Source organism: Dermochelys coriacea, chromosome 6 (genome assembly GCF_009764565.3).
Source record: "Dermochelys coriacea isolate rDerCor1 chromosome 6, rDerCor1.pri.v4, whole genome shotgun sequence".
Classification (NCBI taxonomy): Eukaryota; Metazoa; Chordata; order Testudines; family Dermochelyidae; genus Dermochelys; species Dermochelys coriacea.
The window spans coordinates 4037406-4057513 of record NC_050073.1 but is presented as its reverse complement, the minus strand read 5'-3'; the positions used below and the strand labels follow the sequence as shown (position 1 = coordinate 4057513).

Here is a 20108-nt window from a genome sequence, read left to right as displayed (position 1 = left end):
GGAGGTTAGACTCCTGCAGGGAGCACAACACACTTCAGTCAGGCATCAGGCTATTTTCTTTCCAATTAAACTGAATACTGTTAAAGAACGCCTGTTAGAGGATCCGCTCCCCAGTCAGATGGCAGGCCCACTGCAGCCAGAGGACTTCCTCTCTCTCAGTAGGGGCCAATTTCACTGTTTTGGCTGCTTTCGCCATTTTGTTTTGCCTGAGTTGTTGTTTGCCCTCCACGTTAGTCCCCTTTCTTCATCGCCCAGTTGGGGCTCTTTCTGAAGTTTGGCGGGAACTTGTAGCCGGAAATGGTCACGTGACTTGGAATAATCCGCCCGGCGACGGGAGGTTAGCAAAGGACTGTGCGCCCAGCGCCAAGTGCTGTCCGCCCGAGTGGCAGCCCAGTTCATCCCACATCATCGGGACCCGTGTGACGACCAAAGAAGGATTCCGACTTACCTGCCTATTACCTGATCCTGTCTTCATTGTGGTGTTGGTCCTGATCCCTGTGCTGTCCCGAAAGGATCCTGACTCCTGGTGCTCCTTGTGGATCCTGTCCGTGGTCCATAGTGTTCGTGTGTCTGCAAGACATGGTTATGTACAGAGTTAGTTGATTTACTTGTTCCCTACCTATCTTGATATGGGGTCCCTGGCTTTATGCCAAACAACTGAGTTATTTTTCTTTTGTTCGTTCAATAAATACGTTTGTTTTTTACTATACCTGCCTTTTCTTGTATCTTTGAGTGGGACAAAGCACCAGCAGTGATAGATACAGTTGGGGGAAGGGGCCTGTAGAAGGGGGTTCTTTTGTAAACATTAGCTCCCTGGGTTAAAGCTATTAGTTTTAGCTTTCTCCGGTTAACACTGAAAGTTGGGGACTTGTTGCACTGCTGATTCAGGAGTTGCGGAATCTAGGATTTGTGTTTTTGCCAAATATTTCTAGTTAGGTTTGGATAAGGCTGCTGCGGCAACAATACCCTAAGAAGCAGTTTATAAACTGGATTCGTTAAAACCCTGGGATGCCCGAGAGGGTGATAAAGAACAGTGCTCAGTGACTTGGCTGACCAGATGTCCTGATTTTATAGGGACAGTCGATTTTTGGGGCTTTTTCTTATTTAGGCTTCTATTACCCCCCCACCCCTTGTCCCGATTTTTCTCACTTGCTTTCTGGTCATCCTATCAGTGACAGCCCCGCTGTCAAATAAGGGACCAGGACAGCTGACGCCAGCAGAAAGTTCTCTCCCCAGAAATAAAAATTAAATTAAATTAAAAAAAAGAAAACATTTTGGTGGAGACATGGGATCAAAATCATTTACTTCTCTCTGCTCATCCTCTTCTGCTGCTGTTATTCACACTAAATATGAAAAGCAAACGTCATTTTAGATACAAAACACTGTCTATGAGCTAGATGTGCATCCTCAGTAACATTTCTATCATTTGAGCCCCCTTTTTTTTTTTTTAAAAAAAATCAGGGCTTTCACATAACAATTGCCATGGCAAAATTGTCGCTCCCCCTGTATGTAGACTGTACGTTTTTGAACTGATGCTTTCTGGGGGGAAATGAAAGGAGCAGCTCCCTTCTGCAGCATGAGTGTAGAATGATGCAGCTGGAGAAGTAGAGGGAGGAGTCATTTAACCAGCTAAAAGTGAAACCACTTCTAGCTAGCTTTGTAATCCTCACCCGGAGATTTGTCAAAGCAAATTGTACAGGACAGTCAGACGCTCTCTCCCCTGAGCGATAATTTTTGCAAGAGTCTTTTTTGTCCCCTTTGTCTCTCCAGCTAAGACTATGGAACCTTCTGGGAAAGATAATGAAGAGCCTGAACTAAAGTTTGTTTGTCGAAAGGACGATATCACAGGTATTTCTGGGCAGCATTTTCATTTGTTATCAGCCTGATAACTTGGGCCTTTCCTTGTTTGTGGCAAACGCACTGTAGGGGTGGTGAAGGGGCATTGTCTCACCATTCTGAAATGGAATTGGAGTTTGTATAACCAGATGTTCAAGCCATTTTGAAGCATGAGAACAAAGCAGAAACTTAAAATCATTATGTAAATGACCCTAGTTTGAAACCTGCTATTTGGTGACTTTGCACCTTGTAGTTTCCTGTTTAGCTCACTAGGAGAAGCAGCCGCTGGGTGCATGCAGCATGCGTGGACACTCTTCTCACACTTCTCTGGGGTGTCTGGAGAGAGGAATGGTGGGGAGAGGGGTGGCATTAGGGAAGCAGATGAAGCCTTTAGAGCAGGGGTGGGCATACTTTTTGGCCTGAGGGCCACATTTGGGTGGGGAAATTGCATGCAGGGCCAAGAATGTAGGGCTGGGGCAGGGGGTTGGGGTGTAGGATGGGGTGTGGTGTGCAGGAAGGGGCTCAAGGCAAGGGGTTGGGGTGCAGGAGGGTTGGGGTGCGGGCTCCGGGGTGGCAGCGGCACACACTGGGGCCAGGCACTACTTGCTTGCCCTGGCCCCGCACCACTCCTGGAAGCAGCTGGCACCACGTCCCTGTGGCTCCTGGGGGAGGGCGGGACAGAGGGCTCCCTGCACTGCCCTTGCCTGCGGGTACCTCCCCTGAAGCTCCCATTGGCCGCAGTTCTCCGAAGCTGCGGGGGGCAGTGCCTGCAGGTGAAGGCAGGGCACAGAGTCCTCTGCCCCCGCCTCCCCACCAGGGGCTGCAGGGATGTGGTGCCAGCCACTTCTAGGAGCAGTGTGGGGCTGGCAATCCTGCAGGCCGGATCCAAAGCCCTGACAGGCCGGATTCGGCCTGTGGGCTGTAGTTTTCCCACCCCTGCTTTACAGCCCACCTATGCTGTAGCCATAGATGGGGGGGGGATATGCCCCCTTTTACGAGCCTGGGGCTCTGCCCATTCGTGGCCAGGCTGGTGGATCAGAACACAGATCCTGCCCGACTAAGAAGTTGAAAGAGGATATGAAAATGATCATTACTTTAAATTGAACTAATGTAAAAGTATTTGTCAAAAGATGTAAAGAGCCCTTTGTGAATTTCATACAGGCAGAGGTGACAGTGGGGGGCATGCCGGGTCACATGCCCCCCAGATTTGCTGGTTGGCTTGTACTGAGCATTTTGTAAAATAGGCTTAAGCATTGCTGCAGACAGCTCAATGGAGACTGCTGTTCAACATGTAGCAGTAGTCAAAAAGCCCGGAAAACGTCAGGACATCTAAGGAATGAGATGAAGACTATGACTATTATGGGGGAAGACATCAGATAGCGATGTTAAAATAGGTTCTTTTTCTTTTACAAGTTCTTTTTCTTAACGCACGAGAAAGTCAGTCTGAAGAAATGCTGTATTATTGCTAGTTTTGTGATGCAATCTCTTTTGAGTGGAGCTGTTGCAAGTAACAGAGTTTCCCCTTCCTGTACCTGGCAATATTCTGCAGGGGGGTCCTGTACATGCTCTGTGCATTTTTACGGCAGCCTAGCTGGCCTGAAGGAGCCAAAGGACCAGGAGGAAGAAGGCTCAGGAAGTCTGCGGTAGTGGGACTAGAATTCAGATCACCTGACTCCCAATCTTTTGCTTTAACAACATCCTTTCTACGTGGGAAAGGTGGGGAACAGGGAGGTCCTCAGGTCTTTGGGAAGGAGACAGAAGACCCCTTTCCCCAAAGGGTAAAAAGAATGGTCTGAACCAAATAAGGAAAGCAGAAGGAGAAAATATTTAAATGTGTAACACCAGTTTTTCAAAAGCACCCCAGGGTTTTAAAAGTGTAAGTCCCATGTGTCCCACTGAAAGTCAACGAGACTGGAGTCCCTAAATCCCTGAGGAACTTTTGTAAATGAGTACCTAGACACATCCTGTGCCAGTTGCTTCAGTACTGGATGGGGGGTGTGCAGAATCTCCCAGACCAAAGATCAAAGTTTTGAGAGGATTTTTATGTTAATTCAGCTAGTGTCTCCTTGCTTGTCAGGTGATGATGATGATGATGTCATGAGGGTGGAAATGTCTTGTGGACATGCTACGGTTCCTGCTTCTTTAACAAGTTGGTGCCGAAGTTTGTTAGACCAGGTAAGAGAACACAGAAGGCAGTCAGAAAAGCCATACTATGTGTTTTTAATATATTTGGTTTCTTCCAGAGATATGTCCCTTGATATATTGAAATGTTCTGTCAAGTAGGGAAAACTGTCTTCAACTGGTAATGTGGGGCATTCTGAGACCTTGGCTACACTTGCGAGTTAGTGCCCAATAAAGGAGCCCCGGGCGCACTAGCTCACTCCCCGACCACACTGGTTAGGCATGTAGAGCGCTCTGACTCCATGGCTAGAGCGCTCCTGGTACTTCACCTCGGCGAGAAGATTACCACTAGGTGCGCCTTGGCTACAACGCCCGGACGTCAGTGTGGCCGAGGTGTTGCATTACTGCACTCTGATCGGCCTCTGGAAACGTCCCATAATCCCCTTAAATCAAGTGGCCACTCTTGTCATTGTTGTGAACTTGGCTGTAGGAATGCGGATGTGCCCTTTCAAAGCTCCGTTTCTGACAGCCGGCTGCTTATCTGCTCCGAGACAAAGCAACCATTAGTGTGGAATGCTGTGCGTGTGCGTGTGCGTGAGAGAGAGAGGCGGAGGGGAGGGGGAGTCTGCTGCCGTCTGAACTTTGAAGACAGAATGTTGATACGCTGTAAGCCCCCCCCCAAAACCCACTCTCTCTCCCCCCCATACACACAACACACTCCACCCCACCCCCCCATTTGAAAAGCACGTTGCAACCACTTGCATGCTGGGATAGCTGCCCATAATGCACCACTCCCAATGCCGCTGCAAGTGCCGCAAATGTGGCCACGCCAATGCACTGGCAGCTGTCAGTGTGGACAGACTGCAGCGCTTTCCCTACTGCGCTCACCGAAGGCTGGTTTAACTCAAAGCACTATACAGCTGCGAGTGCAGCCATGCCCCGAGACCATGTACTGTTATTCCCCTCCCATCCCCCGCTTCCCTCCCCACCCAGGAGAAATAACTACCTGTGATGCAAAGAGATCAATCTTTCCAGTGACAAGAGAACCTCAGAAAGTTCAAAGGGTCTATTTCAAATAAACAACTGAAGTGCAGATGCTATTTTTAAAGCCTTTGAGTTCTGTGAACCTTTAGAGTCTGCAAAATTGAGCTGGAAATGTGACAAGAGATCCAGCAATTCCTGGGCTGGGTTGGAAAAGCTGTACAAACAGCCTTTTGAACATTGGGTTGGTACTTTGGGTTGTAATGATATTGTAATGTCAGGGGCACACAAAGCAATAAGGTGAGATCACATTATATACAAAACACTGAACACAGCCAGAGCCCTGACACAGCGGTGACTGACTTCCTTAGAGCCAGCAACAGGCAGCTCCACCTGCCACCCCAAAAGAGCACTTTCAATTCCCACTCCCTGCCAGCACCTAGAAGTCTCCCTCCCACTGACAGCCAGGTAAAAGAGTAACTCAGCCAAATGGAGAAGAGGCATGTAACTTTCCAAGTAGATATTCCAGAAGAATGGTGTGCTAGTGACAAACCCAAAACCCAAACATTCAGATCCATGTACAATTTTTTAAGCTTAATGAGAATCTCTGAAGGAAGAGACATATACCTCAACGTGTAGAACATATGTTAGAAAAACTTGCAATTCTGCATCTTGGCAGGGGGTTAGAATAGATGACCCCTTCTAACCTTATGGTTCTATGATTCTATGAATTTGGAGACATAAAAGTTCTCTCAAAATGCCATGCCCAGTTGCAGTTCTTTTGAGTAGCCATAGACTCTACGCTGTGGATTACTTCAATTACACCATTTGGAAATTTTTGTTTTAGTCAACATCCATTTGGCATATCATCTGCCTTTGAACACTTTCAAAGGAAGATGAACCTTTCCAGGAATTATGACCTCTGCCAAATCATAGAATCCTAGAAGATTAGGGTTGGAAGAGACCTCAGGAGGTCATCTAGTCCAATCCCCTGCTCAAAGCAGGACCAACACCAACTAAATTATCCCAGCCAGGACTTTGTCAAGCCGGGCCTTAAAAACCTCTAAGGATGGAGATTCCACCACCTCCCTAGGGAACCCATTCCAGTGCTTCACCACCCTCCTAGTGAAATAGTGTTTCCTAATATCCAACCTAGACCTCCCCCACTGCAACTAGAGACCATTGCTCCTTGTTCTGTCATCTGCCACCACTGAGAACAGCCGAGCTCCATCCTCTTTGAAACCCCGTTTCAGGTAGTTGAAGGCTGCTAACAAATCCCCCCTCACTCTTCTCTTCTGCAGACTAAACAAGCCCAGTTCCCTCAGCCTCTCCTCGTAAGTCATGCGCCCCAGCCCCCTGATCATTTTCGTTACCCTCCGCTGTACTCGCTCCAATTTGTCCACATCCTTTCTGTAGTGGGAGGCCCAAAACTGGAAACAATACTCCAGGTGTGGCCTCACCAGTGCTAAATTGAGGGGAATAATCACTTCCCTCAGTCTGCTGTCAATGCTCCTACTAACGCAGCCCAATATGCCGTTAGCCTTCTTGGCAACAAGGGAACACTGCTGACTCATATGCAACTTCTCATCCACTGTAATCTCCAGGTTTCAGAGTAGCAGCTGTGTTAGTCTGTATTCGCAAAAAGAAAAGGAGTACTTGTGGCACCTTAGAGACTAACAAATTTATTTGAGCATAAGCTTTCGTGAGCTACAGCTCACTTCATCGGATTCATCCGACGAAGTGAGCTGTAGCTCACGAAAGCTTATGCTCAAATAAATTTGTTAGTCTCTAAGGTGCCACAAGTACTCCTTTTCTTTTTGTAATCTCCAGGTCCTTTTCTGCAGAACTGCTGCTTAGCCAGTCGGTCCCCAGCCTGTAGCGGTGCATGGGATTCTTCCGTTCTAAGTGCAGAACTCTGCACTTGTCCTTGTTGAATCTCAGATTTCTTTTGGCCCAATTCTCCAATTTGTCTAGGTCACTCTGGACCCTATCCCTACCATCTAGCGTATCTACCTCTCCCCCAGCTTAGTGTCATCTGCAGATGATACTGTGGATAAAATGGATACGTGCAAATTCTCAAGGGACAGAATTAAATTTTTAGACCAAATTATTAATGAGATGGGGTCAAAGTGGACCCAGAAAGTGTGCAAACAATAACCCAGGGTGAGCATAAGAATTTTAGAGACATACCTAGATCTTATGGATATGAATGACCCATGCAGGGAAGTACCCTACCTAGCAGAAAAATCAAAATCCTTGACTCTGCTCTCTTGAGGAACAAAAAGATCCTGGTACTGGAGATCTATACAGAGCTAAGTACTCAGAGATAAAATAAAACTTGAGCACCTTGCCACATTTAGTTTTCCATAGCCCAAATAAACACCAGTTTCAGCCAATGCATTATCCTACAGACTTGATGTAGTCCTCCTTCAGATACAGGCACCAACTTTTTGCGGCACCGGTGGGTGCTCAACACCCCCCCGCCTCGGCCCCGCCGAGACTCCTCCCCTACCCCCATTCCAACCCCTTCCCCAAAGTCCCTACCCCAACTCCACCCTCCCCTGCCCCTATTGGACCACTTCCCCAAATCCCCACCCCGGCCCCACCTCTTCCTTGAGCGCTCCTCATTCCCCCTTCTCCCCCGTCCCTCCCAGCACTTGCTGCCGCAAAACAGCTGTTTTGTGCGGCAAGCGCTGGGAGCTAGGGGGAGAAGCAGAGCCGCGGTGTGCTCAGGGGAGGAGGCGGAGGCGAGCTGGGGCGGAGCGGGGAGGGACGCGGCCAGTGGGTGCAGAATACCCACCAATTTTTCCCTGTGGGTGCTCCAGCCCCAGAGCCCCCACGGAGTTGGCACCTATGCCTTCAGTCTTCTATAAATGTGGCACCCAGGGGGACATGCCTCACAAATACTCCCCAACACACCTGCAGTGTGGCTCTCCTTTCCTCTAAAGGCTTAACCACAGAGGTTTAACAAGTCTGCTACAGCCCCTGAGCTAACAGACATTGGTCAGACAGCATAGGCTCTTTCTTTTAGATGCAGAGGTTCCTGGGTTCTGTTCCCCACTGCCAACAATCCACCCAGGAGCACTGCATTACAAGAGGCTGCCTGTAGTTGGCCCTGAGTTATATGGCTCCTGAAGCTCAGGATGGGCTTCCCAAGCCAGGGGAATGAGTAACAAGAAGTGGATGAATGCCCCCGAAAACTTATGATCTATTGCAAAAAGGGATGGGGAAAAGAACAAAAATTCAGATCATGCTATCAAGCCATGTTGAGCACTTTCAGATGATCCTAACAAATCAGTGTGTTGTTGAAGAGGCCCAGAGCAGCTATCCCAAAATCAACATAAAAGCACATTCTCAAACTGCATGAGGGCTACCACGTTCTTCATGAGCCCTGCTTCCTCCTTTAAATAAATTTAAAAATATTTCACTTGCTGATGACTCAGTGAAACATTCATAAACCTCAGATTATCAAGTTATTTAAAAAAAAACACCCAACCTTCACTTCCCATTAAGGTTATGACCATATATACTTCAACAAAGTGAGAGAAATTAAAGAGTTAAGCTGCTCCAGAAATCAGAGAAAGCAATTTTTTTCTGACCATTTAACAACACTTCCATCACCGGAATCACCACCTCCAGAATCTCATCAGTACCACTAGACCCAAGTTCCAAACAACAAACAAACAACTCTATTAAGATGGAGTTAACTCTGACCTTAAGAGGTGGTTTGTAATATGGCACAGGTTTCAAATTTCACAGCTTTGCCTCTTTTACTTCTCTGTTTTCCTGGCCTACAGGGTCACTTGAGGTTTCACTGCCCTGCTGATGTTAATGAGGAGAAATGTGGGAAGGAATGGTCCTATCCGGAAGTCCGTCGAAATGCTTTACTCACTGAAATAGAACAACAGGACTTTGAAGAAAAGCTTGCAGTGTTTGCCGCTAAATTTTACCATGACTTCAAAGAGGTGAGTACGGATCCCTACTGCTTCTCTCCTCTTTCACACCTCTGCCTTTGTTTTATTCATGATGGCACCTTGTAGATAATGGTGAAGCTGAGCTGCTCCTGCTGGTTTTGTTGCAGCAGCTTCCATATTGCGCCATGACAGTGATGCTGCTGGTTACTGATCCAGGGCATCCCAAGGAGCAGACATCCTGTATCCAGCTGTTCCTCTCCCAGCCTCACATAGCCCACATCCCTAACAGAGCAAGGGGACATTCAGCTTATTTATGCAGCTGGACATGTGCAGGAGATGGAGCTAAAAAAACCCAACATTTGGGAAAGTTATCTTCATACACAGCAGACAGAGAACGGTGTTTCTCCTGAAAGGTGACCTGCAGAGGAAAGCACTATTTCAAGGACCTCTGTACATTCCCATTCATGGGATGGTGAGCCTGACACCTCAAGTTTCCAGAACCTTCTGGAAAGCTGTGTCCATTGGGCCTCCACAAATGCCTTAGATAGGTTGATAGATTTTGTCAGACTTTGGAGTGCATTGTGCGTGCAGGGCTCTTAAGCCGAGAAAAACAGCCGTGCTTACTCCCCTTCCATCTTTTTGGAGCTAGATTCATCTTTTATGCCTTGGGATGATCTGTGCTCCAGCACAATGCTCATTTGCCAGACATTTACCCCTCAAGTTTCCTGGGACGGCAGCCAGGCCTATCTTACTGGGGAAACCCTTAAGGCCAAGGCAGGCCCTCTCAAAGATAAGGATGCTGTGAAGGGCCCAGGACGACCCTTTTCAGCACCAACACCCATGTTCTTACAATGGGCTAAGCCATCACCTCCAGGCTCGGCGTCTGCACTGACCTCCAAGCAGCGTTCCAGTGCAGGGCTATGGAAGTCTCCCTAATGTGGGAGTCCCAGGTACGGCCTGGTTCATCTCCCACTAACCCTGTCCACTTCTGCTAGGGTTCAATGCCAAGCCTTCTTTTAAGGTCCTGACTTCACCAACGCACATGTTCTTCTGTAGGGAGAGCTGTCCCTTAGCCTTTCAGCACAGGTCTCTCTAGGTGTCTCGAGTACAGACAGTTCCAGGAGTAGCTAGGGAGAAGGGTTTCAGAGGGGGAGCCGCGTTAGTCTGTATCAGCAAAAACAAATATGAGTTCTTGTGGCACCTTAGAGACTAACAAATTTATTTGGGCATAAGCTTTTGTGGGCTAAAACCCACTTCATAAGATGCATGGAGTGAAAAATATAGTAGGCAGTATATATATATTACCCTGTTGCCAACTCTGTCCGCATATCTATTCAAGGGACACCATCATAGGACCTAACCACATCAGCTACACCATCAGGGGCTCATTCACCTGCACATCTACCAATGTGATATGTGCCAGCAATGCCCCTCTGCCATGTACATTGGCCAAACCGGCCAGTCTCTACGCAAAATGGACACAAATCAGACATCAAGAATTGTAGCATTCAAAAACCAGTACTTCAATCTCCCTGGACATACAATAACAGGCTTAAAAGTGGCCATTATTCTACAAAAAAAACCCTGCAGTTTCAAGGAGAAACTGCAGAACTGGAATTAATTTGCAAACTTGACATCATCAAATTAGGCCTGAATAAAGACTGGGAGAAGCTGGGTCACTACAAAAAGTAATTTTCCCTCTGTTAATATTCACCCCTTCTTGTCAACTGTTGGGAATAGGCCACTTCCAACTTGATTGAATTGGCCTTGTTAGCACTGTCCCCCCCACTTGGTAAGGCAACTCCCATATTTTCATGTGCTGTAAAATATATACCTGCCTACTGTATTTTCCACTCCATGTATCTGATGAAGTGGGTTTTAGCCCACAAAAGCATATGCCCAAATAAATTTGTTAGTCTCTAAGGTGCCACAAGGACTCCTCGCTGTTTTTAGGGAGACGGGTGCACTCCTGTCAAGTAGGAGTTCACCACCACTGTTTATGGAGGCCAGGGATCTACTGCTTAATATACTGCAAGCCACTGTTCAGGACAGGATTGTCCTATATATCAGCCATGGGCTTCTGAGAAGGGGAGCTGGTTGACATCATAGGCTCCTGCTTATCTTGTCTGCTGCAGCAACTGGCACAGCCTGATTTGCTGCAGCTCAGCTCCAAATTTTTTGGTATCTGCAATTTTGGAGAAAAGTTAAAGGGGGCCATGTCTTCTTATTCTGCACCTATGGACAACAATCTACTCCCCATCCCCACACAGACCCAGAGATAGTGAGCTACAGGGAGTTTGCTTTAACTACCCGGGTCCCTTGGCTGTAATCATTACAAATGTTTCCAATCTGCACCGAACTTCCAAGAGCTAGTGACATCCATGACCTCAGGAACAAGTGGGAAGCAAGCTTCACATAAATGTGCAGGAGCTCAAGGCCACTCACGGGGCCAAAGAATTCTCTCCCCAAGGCCAAGTTGTTCGCACAAAACCACAGCAATGTACGATGAGCAAGGCAGAGCTCACTCTCTAGCACTTGTGAAGACAATATGAGACTCTGGCATTGTTTGCAGCCAGGAGAGAAGAATGTGCAAAGAAATTCTCAGCAAAGCAGCTCAACCCCAGCACAATTGATCTCTGAAGGTGTCACTGAAGACCTAACTCCTCAGCAGGCAGGGACGCCATACAAAGTTCTTTGCCTCCAGAGAGAATTCCAAATGTCCCCTCTGTTTACAAGCAGGCAGGAGCAAGCAATCTCTGATAGATGCTTTCCTCCTGGACTGGAGCAAGGATCTGCTGTACGCATTTCTTCCAGTTCACCCCATCACACTGGCCATTCAAAAGGTCCTCCAAGACAAAGCAAGGCTCATCCTGATTGTTTGAGCATGGCCAAGGGAGCAGCGACATACTTACCTTCCAGAGTTGTGCTGGGACCCCCACAGTCCCGGCCTTTCTCTCAGGATCTTTATCCCAAGGGACAGCTGAGTTCTCCATATCAATCTGGAGGCTTCAACCCTGGCTGCATGAATAATCATATGCACTGCTCGGGTTGATCTATGTTAGGTCAAATTACAGCCGCTGCATTAATTACTGTGGTGGCTGATGTCCACACTACCCTCCTTTTGTTGGTGGTGCACGACCTCACCAGGAGCACTTCCACCGACTGACAAGATGCAGCCTAGGGGGCTGAGAGCCAGAGCGCTCAGCTCTGCCAGGAGCCCAGCTGGCCCCAGGCTTCTTGCCTCCATGCTCCTAGCCAGGAGGGGGGAAGCCACCCAGGACTTCTTGCCTCCGGCGGGGAGATCCGCACCCAGAGTCCAGTCGGCTGCCATGCTCCTGGCGGGAAGTGGATACCTGGGACCCTGGTGGGTAGCAGAGCTCCCAGTGGGGAGTAGGGAGTCCAGGTGGCAGCCCAAGCTGGGAGCCTGGCTTGGAACGGAGTCCAGCAGAATGGTGAAATTGCCAAAAATGATAGCCAATGGCCAATGTAAGGAATGCAGTGTCTACACAGACACTGTGTCGCCCTAGCTGCACCGACATAAGCCCTATGCCTTTTGTTGAGGTGGTTTTATTATGTCAACGTAGCAGGGGAGTTACATCGGCAGGAGGAGCATTTCAGTATGTACACCTCCACTGTTTTGTCAACAAAAGTCAGCTTTTGTTGACAAAACTGTATAGTGTAGAAAAGGCTTAAGACTTGATGTTCTTGATATTTGTGTCAAATAATCAAAAATATTAAGTGTTTTTGGAGAAGAAAATACCCTTTCAGGCCTTCATTATAAATCATAAAGAAGTCAAAAGGGCACTGTGGTGGTGCGGGACTCACCCCTGCGGCACCTCCTGCTGGTCTCTCAGGAAATTAGCTCTTCCGGCCTCCAGAACACCCTCTGCAGGCCACTGGCCCCTATGTCACTCCTGGACCCCGGTGCCCCTTTTACCCAGGGTGCTTCCCCCTGGCAGTTCCCCCACAGATCTCTGGGTCTCCCCTCCCTGGGGAACCCCCACCCACTATCCCCACCTCGCTTCAGTCTTTGGCTACTGAGCCCCTGCACACTGAGGCGGACTGCAGTGTATAAATCAATCATCATAGGCAAGGGGAGTTTGGACCTGCTGCCTCTGCCTACCTATGGGCCTCCCCCCTGCAACACCAGTACCCTTTTTGGCCTTACACTAGGCCTGCAGTCTGGGGGGTTTCCAGGCTCGAGCTCCCCAGCTCCTCTGGCCTTCCCCCAGCCCTGCTCCACCTTAGGTACCCTTGTCCGCTCCCCAACAGCCAGGCCCATCTCCCTCCCCAGCCAGAGGAGACTGTCTGATCCTGGCCCGCTGCCCTCTTATAAGGCCAGCTAAGCCCTGATTGGGGCATGGCCACAGCTGAGCCTGCTTCCCCCAATCAGCCTGGGAACTACTTGCTCCCTGCCACAGGCCTCTCCTGGGCTGTTTTAAGCCCTTTAAGGCCAGAGCGAGTGACCACCCCGCTACAGGCACACACTCATCTTTATGGGTGATCTGTAAAATGGGAAGGAACTCCAGAAGTGATGTAAATACCATTTTGTGTCACTTTCTTTTTAAAAAGGATGGGTAAGATTCTCACTCACGTCTGAAATTTTGTTTTTTTCTCTAAGTGTCCCAACTGCAAAAGCTTTGTGGAACGCCATGATCTGAAAAACCTGAGGGTGGTCTGTATCCTCTGCCGTTCGCTGAAGGGGGAAGTCTTTGAGTTCTGCTGGCAGTGCCTGAAGCCCTGGAAAGGTGCTGGAGCACCCTCCGAGAGGTGTGCAAATGAGGGATGCAAGAACCAGTCCCTGGAAGTCTTAGCAAACTGCAAGCTGAAGGATCTTCCAGGAAGTGAAATAAAAAACTGTCCCTCCATCCGTGCTTGTCCCACCTGTGGGCGACTCATTGAGCACATAGAAAAGTGCAAATATATTGTATGTCCACAATGTCACGTTGAATTTTGTTTCGCTTGCCTTGAAATTGCTCGTAACTGCAAAGCCAGCAAAGGTGGTGCCTATTTTCAATACTGTGTGAAGCCACTAGCTCCAAAACAAACACAAATTCCGGTATGGGCTCAGAAATAAGCAAAATTGTTCCAGCCATACCGGCCAGGGAGATTGGGAAATGCCCCAGGATCAGTACCCAGCTCCGTGCAATACTTCCGAATGCTACGTTATCTCTCCTGTTAAATTAAGCTTGATGGACAGATAAGAGATTGATCGAGAGTCAGGACAAGCACATCCCCTCCAATGACATTTTTTCCAGGAAGGATAGTGTGTGTTGGGGGGGATATTATAGGTCTGCTACACCTGATATTTAAGCCATACGTGAAAAAAGAAATGCTTGTAATATAATATATATATATGCTATTTTTGTAGCTTGTTTATGATACTGGAGAACCCATGTAATTAACAGATACTCAGATTTTCCTGGTTCATAAATTCATAAATCATAATTGTATTTCCCCTCTCTACAAGGTGGCGAAGACTGAACCAAACTTGAATAAAACCAAATACGAATGTTTTTATTTTCATACGCTTAGGATAAAGAGGTTCGTCTTGGCTTTTGAAGTATTTTGTCTAACTGAATGAAAAACCACTCTTTCTGTGCAGTCATCCAACCTTCCCCACAGGAATAGGGGCTTGTGAAACATGTCCAGCTTTTCACACACAGTACTGCAATCGAACAAGCACAACCTTTTATACCTCGAACTAGCCAAGTGATAAGAACGCACCTACATTCTTAGAGTACAGGCCTTAACAGCCAGGCCTGAGTATCTGTACCCTAACACGTATCTCAGGCGGCTCCCTAAAAAAACTGGCACACCCCTCTGGCAGCAGCTCCTCGGCAGGGGCTGGAGGTGCCTCCATGTGCCACTCTCCCCGCAGCTCCCATTGGCAGAGTCGGCACTCTGGGTGGGGGCAGCGCGCGGAGACCCCCCCCCACGGCCCGCAGGGACGTGCCGGCCGCTTCCGTAAGCGGAGCGGGTGAGCAAGAAGCCGCCCATGGCTGTTGCCATGTTGCGTTGCCAGTGGTGGCGGCGGGGGCCCCGGGCCCTTTTCACTTGCCCAGGGAGGGAAGGAGGGGCTGTGGGGGACGCTCTGGGGGAGGCGCGTGGGGGCAGCAGGTGGGGCCGGGGGAGAGACCCGGCCCTGAACTTTGATGGAGTCGGGCCCCCTGTTCTCGTATCGGTGGAGCACCGTACAACTCGCCGCCCCTGTGTGTAACCTTAATTCTGTCCCTGTGGCGCTGGGAAGAGCCCCTGAGAATGAGCTGCATGCGCTGTACTCTTTGGGCCATGTGGAGCTGTTCCCAGTGGCGATGGTGATGGGGGGATAGTTTGGTTGGGGTGTGTCTGTGATAGGAGGAGACGTCGGGCTTGTTTGAGGAGTATCCCAAGGCTGTGAGAGTAGTCAGGAGAGATTGGGGTCTGAGCCCCGCCGCCCCCCCGTGTGTGTGATCACAGGCAAGAGGGATCCAGTCAGCATCGTTTCAGCAGTGAGTTATGCAGATCGTGTCAGTGGCATGAGGGTTGTTAGCAGTGAGGTGGGATATGTCTGCGGATGGGAAAGCAAAACAATAGCTTTCAGAGTAGCCGCCGTGTTAGTCTGTATTCGCAAAAAGAAAAGGAGGACTTGTGGCACCTTAGAGACTAACAAATTTATTTGAGCATAAGTGTTCACTAGACTCCCATGAGTACATGTGGCGGGGTTGTGAAAGGGGGTGCCGAAGGTGGGAATTTTGCTCATGTTGTTATGACACGAGTTTGGGCCTCAGTTTCCCTCCATGCTTTGTACTGAGCGTAAAGAGCAGGAGACGTGATGTGTTTTGTCACATAGCCATCTGGAAGGGTCATTAAGAACTGGCTGGGACCAACCTGTATCAATGGAGGATCTGGAAAGACCCTGGGGACCCCAAAGACTGAACAGCTGACACCAATCGACTATCAGTGGGAGGCGCCCAGCCTGGCTGGGTGAAGCACAAGTGAACTCAGCAATGTTCTGCAGCAGGACAATGAGGGAAGGTGACAGCAGATGATAAGAGCTGGGCTGAGAGACACAGGGGCTCTTACCTGGGACTTAGCCCTGGTCTTCATTTAAAATTTACATTGAGCTAGCTGTGTCGCTTTGGGGTGTGTGCACCATAGTGAAGTCATTTAACCCCAGATTCTTCCATCAATCTAGCTACCCTGCTCGGGGAAGTGGATTACCTACACTGATGGAAAAACCCCTTCCGTCAATATAGGAAGCATCTACACCAGAGGTGGGGAACCTACGGCCCATGGGCTGGATCCAGCCTGTTGCTTAATTTCATCCATGCCTCCACCTAGGGGCCAGATAAGCTGGCTGCTTCCAGGAGCCAGGGCAGACAGGGAGCCTGGCTTAACCCGCTGTGCCGCCGACTGAAGTAAGCGCTGCCCAGCCGGAGCCCACACCCCACACCTCCTGCCCCAGCCCTGAGCCTGCTCCCACATTCCAAACCCCTTGGCCCCAGCCCGGAGCCTCCTCCTATACCTCAAACCCCTCATCCCCAGCCCCACCCCAGAGCCTGCACCCCCCCAGCCAGAGCCCTCACCCCCTCCTGCACCCTGAACTCCTAATTTCTGGCTCCACCCCAGATCCCGCATCCCCATCTTGAACCCTCACCCCCTCCTGCACTCCAACCCCTTGCCCCAGCCCAGTGAAAGTGAGTGAGGGTCGGGGAGAGCGAGCCACTGAGGGAGGGGGGCTGGAGTGAGTGGGGGCACGAGGCCTTGGGGAAGCAGCAGGGCAGGGGTGTTCAGTTTTGTGCAATTAGAAAGTTGGCAACCCTAGGGGAAGCCCCGAGCCTCAGCTCCTCTCCCTCCCCCTGGCAGGGCTATGTGTGGCCCGCAATTGATTTTTTTTCTGTGGGTCAATGGCCCCTCATAGAAAAATGTTCCCCACTCCCGATCTACACTATAACGCTACATAGCGCCCATAGTGTAGACATGCCGAATGTAACAGAGACAGAAGGGAAGCAAAGATGGGTCCTACAGCAGCAGGGCTCATGGGAGCCCTGGCCTTGGCCCATCTGGACTGTGGCTTAACCTTTGTTTCTCTGTGCTAGCCTAAGGGCTTCCAGACATGCCCTAATAAACCCTGCTCTGCTTTGGAGAGGCTGCGTGGTGTCCCTGCAAACAACCGCCTAGGGGCGTTATTCGCTGGAGAGGGCAGACGTCTCTGAGCAGCAGTCTGTCTGAGCTGGGCTGAGCTCACCAAGAGAAACAGGGGGGCTGGAGTCCAGGGGCTGGGTGTTGGAGGTGTTGAGGCCCCGTGGCCTACCCTTGAGTGTGAGTGGGGCTCCCTGGGGGTCTGGCCCACTGAAGGGGACTCTTTAAGGGCTGGGGCCTAGCTCAGCTCTCGTCGCTCTGTTGAAGGGGTTGTTCCGTTTAACGATGGGGAGGTTGTTTCTGGGAGGCAGGCTCGGTGGCTGAGTGTAGAACGGGCTCCTGCTCATGGCAGCTCACTTCAAAACAAGTGACTCTGTGCTACCGTTGTGCTGCGCCCTGTTCCCTGAGTGGTGCGTACTGTCCGCACAGGCAGAGACAACATGAGAACGGCCCTCCTGGGTCAGACCAAAGGTCCATCCAGCCCCGTATCCTGTCTGCCGACACCAATGCCAGGTGGCCCAGAGGGAGTGAACAGAACAGGGAATCATCACGTGATCTTCAGTGGGCACCCGCAGATCCATATGGGGGAGCGACCCCACAGAGGCGGCCAGAGCTCTGCGGTTGGCTCCGATAAGATCTGGCAGGGGCGGACCCACACAAGTGAGAGATCCTACAAGCGTACCATCCGCGGGAAGGGCTTCAGCCAGAGCTCCACCCATGCCCAGCATCTGAGGAACCACGCTGGGGGAATGGCCGTATAGATGTGGCGAATCCAGGAGCAGGTCGTGATCCACCAGAGGGTTCAAGCCCCTGTAAATGTGCCAACTGCAGGAAGAGTTTTAGGAGTTGGTTGAATATCAGCAGGCGTCTAAGACCCACATCCAGGAACAACCCTTAGAGATTCCTCGTCTGTGGGAGAAGCAACTGCGACCACTCAGGGCTGGATAGTGTCTAGAGCAGGGGGTCCAAAACATTTCCCTGAGGTCCAGCTGTGCTGCTGTATTAGGCACTGTGGCCCACTAATAACACCTGGTGTCACACCAGGCCCCTGCTGACACCCTCCGCCACAGTGGCCTGCTGAGCGCCTTGAGCAGATCACCTGGCAGCCCTGCCCCGGTCACCCACCCAGCTCCCTGGCGCACCTCGCGGGCACCCCCTTCCTGGGAATGAGGGAACGGCTCGGGGGCCGCCAACGCTGGGCAGAGGCAGATATTTAGGCCTGGCCATGAACCCTCCAGCCCCCTCCTGCCGCCCTGGGAGCTGCCTCTCCTCACCCTCCGCTCAGCGGCTCTGCTTTGTCCTCTGCCACCCGCCAGGGCGCTGGGCTCCTCCAGCCTTCAGCGGGGCCATCACCTGCCCCTGGCCCCTGCAGGGAATAAATATTGCAGCCTGAGCCATAGCTGGGAATCAGATTTCAGAGTAGCAGCCGTGTTAGTCTGTATTCGCAAAAAGAAAAGGAGGACTTGTGGCACCTTAGAGACTAACAAATTTATTAGAGCATAAGCTTTCGTGAGCTACAGCTCACTTCATCGGATGCATTTGGTGGAAAAAACAGAGGAGAGATTTATATACACACACACACAGAGAACATGAAACTGGGAATGGAGAGGCAGCTGATCCCAGTGGGGACCCCCAACCAAGCCAGTATGGGGGGGACGAGATTGTGCAGGTGGGTCCAGCAAGGATCTCCCCTGAACCCAGCCAGTGTACCTCCCTTTCCTCCGGATGCTGCCCTTACCTGGCTGGCTGAACACATGGAGCTGCAAGCTCTAAACACAGGGATGCAGCCACCTCTGGGGTGGGGCGTGGGGGGTTGTTTACATAGGGATCCATCATCCAGTGCTGAGATGTAGCCGCCTCTCGGGTAGGGCAAGTTGGTGCCACCAGAGCTCAGGACAAAAAGGGAAGGAGTTTTTTGTATCCATTTGCAGTGGGGGATGTTGAAGGCAGAACGGGGTCACGGGAGCTGGGATTTGGCCATTTCTCTAGGCTGCTACAGGTGCTCTGGGGGCAGTGTCAGGCCAAGAGCCTGCTGGATCACTGGAGCGGCTATTCCCCTGAAAGCCTGGACAGCTGGATGCTGCGAGACAAAGGGCACAATATAGCGTTCAAAGTTGGACAACTATTTTGTTTTAGCTCATCGAGTAACTCGTGTTTTTTTTAACAAGTTTGTTAACACAGTTGTGTTGCTTATTGTTCAGTTTTACACAAATCTGTGTTTTCCCTGCTTGAACACCACCTTTTGCTCTCAGCATTTGATGTAAGGTGTGGTTTAAATGACAGGACTGGGTTTCACTGATCCTGAAGCATTTCTTTGAGTGCCGGCTGCTAGGGATTTCTAGCATGACAAGTGTTGGCATTAAAATGAGAACGAAATGTGTGCATTGTCTATTGACAGTTTTCAGAGTAGCAGCCGTGTTAGTCTGTATTCGCAAAAAGAAAAGGAGTACTTGTGGCACCTTAGAGACTAACAAATTTATTTGAGCATAAGCTTTCGTGAGCTACAGCTCACTTCATCGGATGCATCTGTAGCTCACGAAAGCTTATGCTCAAATAAATTTGTTAGTCTCTAAGGTGCCACAAGTACTCCTTTTCTATTGACAGTGTTATTCATTTTAATTATAATATCCATCCAAACTGTGGTTTTCCTCAAGAGGTGTGAATAGTGGGCTGCAATGCCTATTGCCGCTGCACCCGCGGGCCACAGGGAAATGTTTGGGAAGCCCACGTTAGCACAATGTGGGCCAGGCATCAGGACTCCTGGGTTCCATTTGCAACCCTAGGACAGCTGACCCTCTATTACCATTGATCTTCCTTCAGTCCATCCTAAGTATAGCCGCTGTTCCCAACTGGCTTGTGTGTGTGTGTGTGTTCTTTACATGAATCATAGAATATCAGGGTTGGAAGGGACCTCAGGAGATCATCTAGTCCCACCCCCTGACCAATCCCCAATTTTTGCCCCAGATCCCTAAGTGGCCCCCTCAAGGATTGAACTCACAAGCCTGGGTTTAGCAGGCCAACACTCAAACCACTGAGCTGTCCCTCCCCCCGGGCCGATAGCTGGTACAGCAGACGTGGACAGTACAACCGGCGTCGTCAAGTTGCTGAAGGCTGGAAAGTCGTTGCCATAAT

The 20108-nt window shown here is 50.1% G+C and overlaps 1 protein-coding gene across 2 annotated transcripts; it reads left to right on the top strand.

Annotated features, from left to right (window-relative positions):
• The first annotated feature begins 1576 nt into the window (after positions 1-1576).
• Positions 1577-14412, top strand: LOC119856559 (uncharacterized protein DDB_G0292642-like). 2 transcript variants are annotated; one of them, XM_038404201.2, is made up of 4 exons: positions 1577-1848; positions 3914-4011; positions 8736-8903; positions 13474-14412. In XM_038404201.2, exons 1-4 carry the CDS (start codon positions 1779-1781, stop codon positions 13927-13929), a joined length of 792 nt encoding a protein of 263 aa, XP_038260129.1. In that variant the 5' UTR covers positions 1577-1778; the 3' UTR covers positions 13930-14412. The 2 variants fall into 2 exon arrangements, with proteins under 2 accessions (XP_038260129.1, XP_043373267.1); XM_043517332.1 differs by having other exon boundaries at positions 1597-1849; positions 3918-4011.
• The last annotated feature ends 5696 nt before the right edge of the window (positions 14413-20108 follow it).

Excerpts from the sequence above, each read along its gene's own strand:
- LOC119856559 (XM_038404201.2), top strand. The coding sequence starts at position 1,779 with ATGGAACCTTCTGGGAAAGATAATGAAGAGCCTGAACTAAAGTTTGTT. Across the intron at positions 4,012-8,735 it reads GCCGAAGTTTGTTAGACCAG|GGTCACTTGAGGTTTCACTG; the intron begins GTAAGAGAACAC and ends CCTGGCCTACAG. Across the intron at positions 8,904-13,473 it reads TTTACCATGACTTCAAAGAG|TGTCCCAACTGCAAAAGCTT; the intron begins GTGAGTACGGAT and ends TTTTTCTCTAAG.